The sequence below is a fragment of the Bufo gargarizans genome, chromosome 1 (assembly GCF_014858855.1).
Source record: "Bufo gargarizans isolate SCDJY-AF-19 chromosome 1, ASM1485885v1, whole genome shotgun sequence".
In the NCBI taxonomy this organism is placed as follows: Eukaryota; Metazoa; Chordata; class Amphibia; order Anura; family Bufonidae; genus Bufo; species Bufo gargarizans.
The window spans coordinates 541,487,570-541,497,317 of NC_058080.1; the positions used below are offsets into that span (position 1 = coordinate 541,487,570).

The window sequence follows — 9,748 nt, forward strand, 5'->3', positions numbered from 1 at the left end:
AGGATTTTGTAAAAAATATTGGGGCAGATTTACAAAACTGTCTAAAAGCTGCTTGTGTTGTCCAATCCCAGAGTAGCTTTCATTTGTCTAGAGCAGGATACAAAATGAAAGCTGCACTGTGATTGGTTGCTATGGGCAACAAAGACAGTTTGTTAGAAATTAGGAAGATCTCAAGTCAACACTGAGACCCCTCCACTGGTGTGAAAGACGAAAACTAATGCTGCTCGCTGTTCTGTATCTCCTCCATGTTTGCATTTTTATTTTCTCATTTATTTTTCTTCTTCTTCAGGTGGATATTGCCCCTTTCCTAGTGAAGACCATGGCAACATCACATAGCGGAGGACAAAAAGCAGGAAGTGGAGGGGGGGGGGGGGGAGACAAAAAATGGAGGATGGATAAGTAGTGAATAATAAAGTACAGAGTTGAGAAATCAATTTATGAAAGGGCTGAGGTAGAGCTGACGACCATGGATCTGACCTTTGGGTTCTTGGAAGTGGAGTTTGACTGGAATCACCATCATCTATATGGAGAGTGAGAAAATGATCCTGTATAAATGGATAGATGGGGATCACCCTTGGTACCCCCAGACAAGGTATGACATTAATATGCTCTAACAGATGCACCATGTCATTTCTTATCAATCTTCTGTTCTCTGAGGACACCACTGACAGCACAACTACAGATGACTGAATCTTAAAAACTTTGTTTCTCTACTGTCTTCTCTACAGGTAAATTTCCCATTACGGAGCCGTATTTTCTATGTATAAGATCAGGATTGAGATACTGCTCTGTAATTGGAAATACATCCATTGGTGGAGCCAAATTTCATAGATTTGTTCATCTCTAATTATGGTCCTAGGGTAAATTTGGGTCTATTTGTGATTTTTAAATTTTTTTTATATTTCTTTATTAGGTCTCATTTCATGACATGACTTACTGAAGAGTCACAATTATCATGAGGTTGTAGATGAGAAGATGGACATCACATAGATAAAAGGAATGGAAATGGAGAATCGAGAACTTCTGCCAAGGAGGAGGACCAATGGGCTGGTTAGGGTAATGGAGGACGATGCAGAACTGAAACAACCAAATGACAGAAGAAACATGCCTTTAATCTACAGACATCGATGTGTCTAGATAGGTCATCTGCCTTTTGACAAATAGATTCATGGATGAATAAACTTTAGTTTTGCCTCCAGACGTTTTAGTTTGAGCTTTTCTTTTATTGTTTTTGCTTTAGTCATTCTATTCTGAATATATAATTTTAATTAAGGCCACATTTGGGTCTCTGGAAGAAACCTCAAACGATTTCCATCTTTTAACTCCTACTGCAAGAATCAATTGTCCATGATGTCCAGATTAGTGGCACTGCCAACCATCAGATGTGTGAAAAGGCCACAGCGCTCCATAAGTGCTGCGTTTTAGGCCAATGAGGTCAAATTAATCCGTCACATGGCCTAGGTGCAGATCAGTCCCATTCAAGTGATTATGGCTGAGCTGTAATACCAAGCACTGCTGCAATCCAATGGGCGACGCTGTGCTTGGTAAGCTGAGAGGGGGTCACAGCAATCACTGGGGCACTGCAGTCTGATAGGCAGGGGTACTGGGAAGAGAGATCTTCAGTATTAAACACTTGAACAACCCCCATAAGTTGGGTGGTGTCTGTTATGAACAATTCCTTTTGCTCCCTGATGACAAGCTAATCAGGGGATGATCCCATTGCTGGATCTCCCAGTGATCAGCTGTAATCTATAAGGAAACCTGTCAGCAGAACCTAAATTCCTGTGCAGCGCCACCAAAGGGTAGAAAAGGCATTACATGGTGTAGACATTTGGCCACTCAAAACAAACTAAACCTTTTATGTGTTTCCTGTCACACATGGGGTACATAGGTAGCAGTCACAGCCCTGGTTCCAGAGAGAGGCCTAAATGCCCTTGTATCACATAACAAGACTCCAATATTATATACAAATTTTGCATTAGGTCCAGAAGCTTCAAGTTACATCTCTGCTATCACATGCATATGGATATATCCCTGGAGATATTGCTTGGATTACCATCTTATAGACCAATAAACTTCTCTTATAAAAAGTCACGCACACCTACTCTCTACATTTCTTTACTCTTTAATTTACTTAGGTGGATTCTTTACATTTCTTTGATGTTTATTGACTCGCTGAAGCAGCAGATGTAGTCAGCAGAAGTGGACCTAGCTGATAGGTAAAGTTGTCTATGGATCATGGGCTATGGTTGTAAATAAAGTAATTTGATATAGGCTTCTGTGAAGAATTGCGTTTTGATGGCACAATGAATGCAAGTCTGATGGACCAGGACAGTGAGCTCCATAGAATGGGTCTGCTTCACAGAAACAATGAATCAGCATGAGAACAAGCAATGGCAGTAAACATCGCTCATCCCAATACAGTAGAGGAGATTCTTAGCTGTAAATTAAGTCATTTGCATGACATCATACATACGGATGGGTATATATAGGAACTACATGGCATTATGGATACTGTATAGCAATATATAGGAACTGCATGGAAGGAAGTAGTTGAGAGTCAGAGAGAGGAGAAGGAAGTCTATGGAGGAGCAGAGCAGGCTCAGTTCAAGATGTAGCTGCCTTTCTTTCCTCTGGGCCCTGATCAAGCCTGGAGATGACAGACCAAGTAGTCACAGCAGCCTAGCACAGACAAGTAAGTCAATGTACGAATATGGAGAAACTCTAGTGAAGATTAGAGCAGAGTCTAGCCAAGGGACTTCACAAGCACCAGTGACCAGAAGGAACTTAAAAGGTACCTGGACACAACTGGATGATTAATGCGCAGAATTATTCTTTTTCACTAAATGCCTTCCGGGACATAGTGAACCTGAATATTTCAGGAGAGCATCCTGCATAAAATAATGTAGCAGAAGATTGATGCCTGCCACGAGGGAGAACACCCTTATTGGGTTTCTCAACATAAGTAGTAAACCATCATATTCAGTACTTGAGTGCTAGAAAGTGGACTTAGTGCAAAACTACTTAAGCAAGATTTGTAATTCTGCCTGTTAAAGCCAAAGTATTAAGAGAACTCCTTGACTGACTATTGCCAGACCTGTATTAAGGAATTCCAGTGCAACCAACATCTGGATTATTACCTTTGATGTGTAAATGAACTGTACCAACTGCCCTGAGACATTTGATTCAGTAAACATTCAACTATTTTATACAACTGACTCCTCATCCTTTCTACTACTCTCAACATTTGCACCTTACGGTGCTGGCGTCACGAATAACACAGGGGCCCAGCCACCAAAGCACCTTAAATACCCATTACCATCAAGGGCACCTCAACTTCCATCTGGCTGGTGTTCCCTGCATTAGAGAGTGCCCCAGAGGATTTAGTGCTGTCTTCCCCCTTCACTGCAAGCCGGACCAGGGAAGCTCTGCTAAACGTGAGTACAACTACTACCCCCATTCGGCACACCATCGTTACACTCACTGTCCCCTGTGGCCTGGTCGCTGCACTCACATAGTGCCATACTGTGCCTACTGTATAATGCAAATAAATAGGGGGTTAGTCATGTAAGTAATGGAGGCCATTATGGCACCAAAAATGGTAAAAGGCAGAGTGGACCCAGCATGCATGTGGATCCAACACTTCCTGAACTTTATGGCGGCCATTATGGCACATAATAGGTATTTAGTGTTAGGACCCGTCTTACAGAGATCGCCTTGACGTTTGGCAGACGGGCTCAGATAGTTTTGTACAAAATGCATTTGCCAAGCATCTCACTTTGTAAATAAGCGTAGCATTAGCACTTGAATATTTTTTGTGACTATGGCATTATTGTACTTTATCTGGTATGCAGGGTGCTGTTGCATTGTCTCTTTTTTTTCTCTATGTGCCTACAGTATAATGGCGCCCACATAGTGAAAATAGTGTCTAAATAGTGTCATACTTTGCCCAGATATGCCTTCATTTGTATAGATATAACCAAGAAACTGCTCTTTAAAGGGACTCTACCATCATTTTTTTAAACACATATCAACAGCCTATATGTGAATATGCCATGTTTTTCTTTTCTTTTTTTTACAATAGAAGGGTGATTAATTTTCTGGATATAATTTTTGGAAGTCACTACATGTAATCTACCTCCCGTCCTAGCTCTTGAACCTCTTCCTTTGTTTGGACTTTTAGCACAGCAAACAGCCTCGCTTGACTTTCTACATCAGACCATTCACTCCGACCAGAGAGGGTAGGGGATGAGTGACATTGATAAGTACATTGGTCTTCTGTGGCCTCTCTATCTAGGCCTATCATGAGAACACCAGAGACCTCATACTGTTATCCTATCCCTAATATAGTGAGGATTACCCCTATTCTTGGGATAGGTCATCAATATCAGATCAGGAGGGGTTCAACTCCCGACACCCCCACAGCTGTATGAAGAGAACGCGGCGCTCGTGAGAGTGCTGGTTTCTCTTCACTGTTCAGGTGCACGCTGTCAACAATGCAGAGGCGAGCAGGTGTATTTACAGCGTGTAAGTACAACTGCTCCTTCCCATTCAGGTGAAAGGAACGGAGGAGTTGTAATCACACCTGCTCGCCACTGCAATGCTGACGGCGGGGATAGGTCCTCAATAGGGATGAGCGAATTTCATGTTATGAAATTCGTTTGCGCTTAGTTCTGTGGTAAAAGTAGAATTGCATTATGAATTCTGAGGACTCCCCTGCATAACGGAAATGGGACAAATCCGTTATGTAGGCCATAGACTTCTATTATGACTGCATGAATAATGGAATGTCTCTTTATGGTCCGTGAAATTCGCTCATCTCTAGTCATCAATATCGGAACTGGACGCTTTAAGGGTGCCCTTTAAATACTCTAAACAACATAATAGGAATAATAAACAGAGTCACGGCCCCTGCCACTACCAGTAATACTACCTCACAGACAAATACATGCAGGTGCGACAATAGATCAAACTAGAAGCGGGTTTACACGTCCCGATGTTACAGCCAATTGTCAGGAAGGAAGCGTTCTTTTCTGACAGTCAGCTGCTCGTTGAGTGAAGGAGACCGATGCATTTACCTCTCCTTCAGAGTATAAGGACGAGGGATTGCTATAGTGATCCCTTGTCCCCACACAGAATCACTGTTTCTGGACAACAGATTGATGCTTAGACCGCACAATCTGCTGTCCAGAAATGATGAATGACATACCTGCATGAATGACAGGATCACCTGATGAATGAGCGTTTCACTCGTTCATCTGTTGATCAGCTGCACATTTAGATGGACAGATGGTCGTGAAAGAGCGTTCGTTCCCAATAATCTGTCCCAAAATCGTGCCGTGTAAATTCACCTTAACAGTAGATATCTTACTTTCCCCAAATTAGCTGTGTTCTCCAACTGGTTGATAAAACTTATGTAGTTCAGTCTCATTCCTTTCCTTCTCATTCTGTAATAATCCGGCAGGGACCTGATTCTTTGTTCTTACAGGAGATAACCTCCTGGTAGAGCTAATGCCCGGAAGCTGCTTATTCCACTTTCCCCATTGAGAAACACATGCATGCTCGGCCAAGCTGATCATCCATGTATATGGGTGGCCAGGTTGACAGGGCCAGGGAGATGACTGTGCAGGGAAGAAGGAGAGGGAGGGGCAGGCAGAGGAAGAAAGAGGAGCAAGGGTGCAATCAGTAGCTTGGACCTGCCCACAGTGCACTTAACTGCTCATTTGCATATAGATTAAAGTTCACTTTCTCCAGAATGATGTAACAGATAGCTTAGTGAAAGGTATCATTACATTCTGCTGAGCTAGCCCTACAAGGCTTTGTGTCTGGTTTATCTGTGAATTTTCTGACAATTTAACTACATTACCATTCACTATTGCATACCTCTACTAATACTAGTTATTCCAGCAGACCACAAAGTCATTAAAATCTTCTAGCTTTGTTTGCAGCCATTTTTTTTCTTTTATATTAGAGCTGTACCCTTTAACATAACTTTGTCCTCTCGCCGTCACCCTCGCCTTTCTAATCCTCGGCACTGAGCGTTCAATCTGTGCAATGTTTTTAGATCCTGTTTATACAGGGGATAAACATTTCAAAAGATCGGAAATAACTCTGAACAAGAAGCAGAATCCATCTGGCTAAGTTCTGCTTTGGCTCCTCTTGCCGGCACCACATTGCCAACTGGTGTTCTACTTTCTAGGCAGTGACAGAAATGTCAAGGACTTGCAGGCGGTGACACAGCAGTCCTGGGTACCGCTATACCGCACTTTAGCAGAGGACTATTCTCTTTGTCCTGGCAATTGGTCCAGCCCATTCCATCAGGCTGGTGTTGTGTCTCCTCCCACGGCTACTTCTCTGCTTACTGGACTTCATAGGCATCAAGGTGCCGTCCTTTGTTCTAGACAGAGCCTTGGCACACACAACCACATGTAATGTAATGACGGTAGGCAATATTAAATGCTCCGACTCCTGCTGTGTAAGCTTCAAATAATCTTTCATATTCTTTAAGTATGGGCTGATACATTATACAAGTCAACCGGCTTGGTGACAACATTCATCACATGGCCAAGTTATATGGTGGCATAAAGATGTACAGCTGAAATACTACTTTCTGTACGTGCTACAAGCCGTCATTACATAAATGTGCTTTACCCTGATATAGAAAAACCGCCAGCCTGCAGATTCCAAATCCCAGGCAGCTGACAGCACAGAAACACGACGTCCCTTATACAAACAGGGTCTGCCAGAGTCATCCTGTGGCTGTCACACTCACCCAATCAGAAAATCCTCCCCCTTGAACTGCTAAAGGCCTGCAGCACATTCTTCCCAGGTGGAAACATGTGCAGGACAGACGTACACCTTTCTATAATCAAAGTTGCACAACGGAGCACCCTTGGCACCTATTGCCACCTACATAGGGTGTCGGACTGTACTATGGGTGGCGTGGTAAATATTGCAGATATTGCAGGGCATTTTCAGGAAAGGTACAGCTCTGCCAACTACTAATCCCCCATGCCATCCATTCAGGAGAATCTGCCAGTACAAACATGAAGTGCAACAGATGCCCGAGACAGTGCTGACATAATATTTCTGGATAGATTTGGATATGTGAGAATGCCTACTATACCAAGATAATCTAGAACAAAACGTACAAGGGCAAGAAGACAACTCATGCAAATAAACTGCTGTCTCAGCACATAGCACCAAGGATTAACTCATCCTACAGACGTGAATTGTGCCAATGCATTCGCTCCCATACTGAGCACATGAGGGAATAAAGACTGAAGGACATAAAAGTGGAGAAAGTAACTTGTAGATCTGTAGCTCACCTGGCTTTTCTGCTTGGAGTTCCTCTGAGGTAAAGGTGCTGTTTGTGCCCCTAGTAGGCACAGGGCAGGTAGGATAATGAGGAGATGCATCCTCAGGGTAGGGCACAGGTGGTCTGCTGGAGGTAGTGCTTCTGTATGTGCAGCAGACCCTTTGTCCTTTCTTTGTCTTTCTTTTCTTCTTTGGCTGGTTCTCTCCTCTGTGTGGAGGAGCTGCCTGGTGCCTGTGTCAGTGAGCAGAGAATCCCTGCCGGGGATTTATACTCCTCGGTGCCTTTTGTTCTCTCTCTTCACTTTTATGGCCTGAAGTGACACATCTGAACAGCATCACGTGCTAAATGTTTGGGAAGGAGAGGGAGACAGAGGGGTTGACTAAGGAGAGGGGTTCATTTGGAGAGGAGGAGGCAGATGCATAATCTCCTTCCAATAAACAAAAAATATAAATGAAGAAAGAAGTCTTAAAGACTTACTGAAAGTTTACACTGTGATGTGTTCCTGTAACGTGGGGGCTCCAGATACTTAATAACACAAGGGTAGCACAGAAATCTTTGATGGAATTTCAGGAACTATCAAGATACTCACTAGATATTGGACCACTGAATTTGCTATCAACACCAAGAATATTTATGGATTTACTTAACAGCTACAGAATATATACAGTACGTCCAATTGTATATTTATAAAACCGGTTGGCCACAGGAGGAAATCACCTCTTGTCATTATGGACTCTTTATTCCAACAAGTAACTTCTCCCAACCAGTAGTTTGAAAGTTAGCATAGGGAAATACAAGAAACACTGCGTGTAACAAGACATTGATTTATTGTCAGGGCTTTCCATGGACTGACTATCATGTTTAGATCCATGGGCATAACTATAGCCCAGAGGTTGAGGGGGCCCAATCAGGTGCAAGAACAAGGTACCTTTTTGTGGGGAATAACAGCATGGCGTCTAAGGCTACTTTCACATCTTCGCTTTTCCTTTCCGGTATTGAGACCCGTCATAGGATTTTAATACTTGAGGAAAACGCTTTAGTTTTGTCCCCGTTCATTGTCAATGGGGACAAAACGGAAATGAACAGAACGGAGTGCACCAGAATGTTGCGTTCCCATGATGCACACAGCGTTTTTGAGTGCATCATGGGATACGGAGCACAAAAGGAAACGGATCTGGTATCCATTGACTTACAATGGTTTTAGCGATGGATGCGTCATGGCTATTTTAGAGATAATACAACCGGATCCATTCATAACGGATGCAGTTTGTTGCATTATCCTAATGGAAGTGGTTTTGCTGATCCATGAAGGATCCAATAAAGACGCAGATGTGAAAGTAGCCTTATTTTGCTATAATGTGGGTTTTCTGATATGTGGTGCTATTATACATGGTTATAATTATTGCTACTTATGCTGCAGTTTTAATTTTCTTCCACTAGGTGGTGGGGGCCCCATCTTATTTTACTATGGAACACTATGAATTATAGTTATGGCCCTGATTAGACATCCCCTTCCCCCGCAGAACCTGAGTATGTTGGAGAGGTGCCTCATTGAAATAAGTCAAGCAGCAAGCAGTCCTTTTAGTGTATATTCACACAGCAGATTTACTGCAGAAATATATGCAGCTGTTCCATTTATATTACAGAAGTAATCAAGCCCATTCAGATGAACAGAACTGATTTTCAGTAGCAGACATTTTCGCAACAAATGGACTGTGCTGTATACAGTACTCCCATAACTTAGAATTATCACACAGACAAAGATTACCATGTACAGTGTAATATGATAATACCAGCATACCTGAGTGCTATGGAGCCTGTGGTGAGAGTTGGCCCCTAGCTGAACGGCATGTAGTTACACATAGCATTTGGTTGGGACTGCCACTAGGAGAGGACTGTCAGATTTGAGCAGATTTACTGAGACTGGCATCTCCGACGCCACTGTAAGTATGCTGGATTAAAATGCACCAAATGTATTAAGAGGCTCACGCCCTGTAATAAATTTAGCACATCTTCTAGCAGTCTATGCGCTTGATTATGGCTTGATAAAGGCTCCATGGAGTGAGCTGAAACGTTGCTGGTATCACATGGGTTAATAACACGGATACTTGAGTTCTGCCTTGGCTTCTTTTTGCGCATAAGCCAGTTTTAGAGCTATAATTTACAATGGCATAAATTCATTGACACCAATAATAACTGTAGATATCCATATGCGGCGAGCTCCACCTAACAGGGGCTGCAGGTAGCCAGAATCTTTCTTCTTCTCTTCCAGCAGGCACTGTGAGAAATAGGAAAAAAGAAGCATCATACAGTGGCAAGATTTACCCTTGAAGCTGCAAATTTGGAGCCATGAATGACCAACTTGACTGCTCTTGCCATAAAGTTGAACGCTACCCAATATCCTGTCCTGAGAGCAGGACTAGATACATA

The 9,748-nt window shown here is 42.8% G+C and overlaps 1 protein-coding gene across 1 annotated transcript in view; it reads right to left on the minus strand.

Moving 5' to 3' along the window:
* Nucleotides 1–7,510, minus strand: part of MMP11 (matrix metallopeptidase 11) — a 45,108-nt gene extending 37,598 nt beyond the window's left edge. Inside the window, exon 1 of the mRNA XM_044289772.1 lies at nt 7,329–7,510. Within this exon, the coding sequence (XP_044145707.1) occupies nt 7,329–7,418 (90 nt within the window). The 5' untranslated portion in view covers nt 7,419–7,510. The remainder of the gene's footprint in view (nt 1–7,328) is intronic.
* Between the last annotated feature and the right edge of the window lie 2,238 nt (nt 7,511–9,748).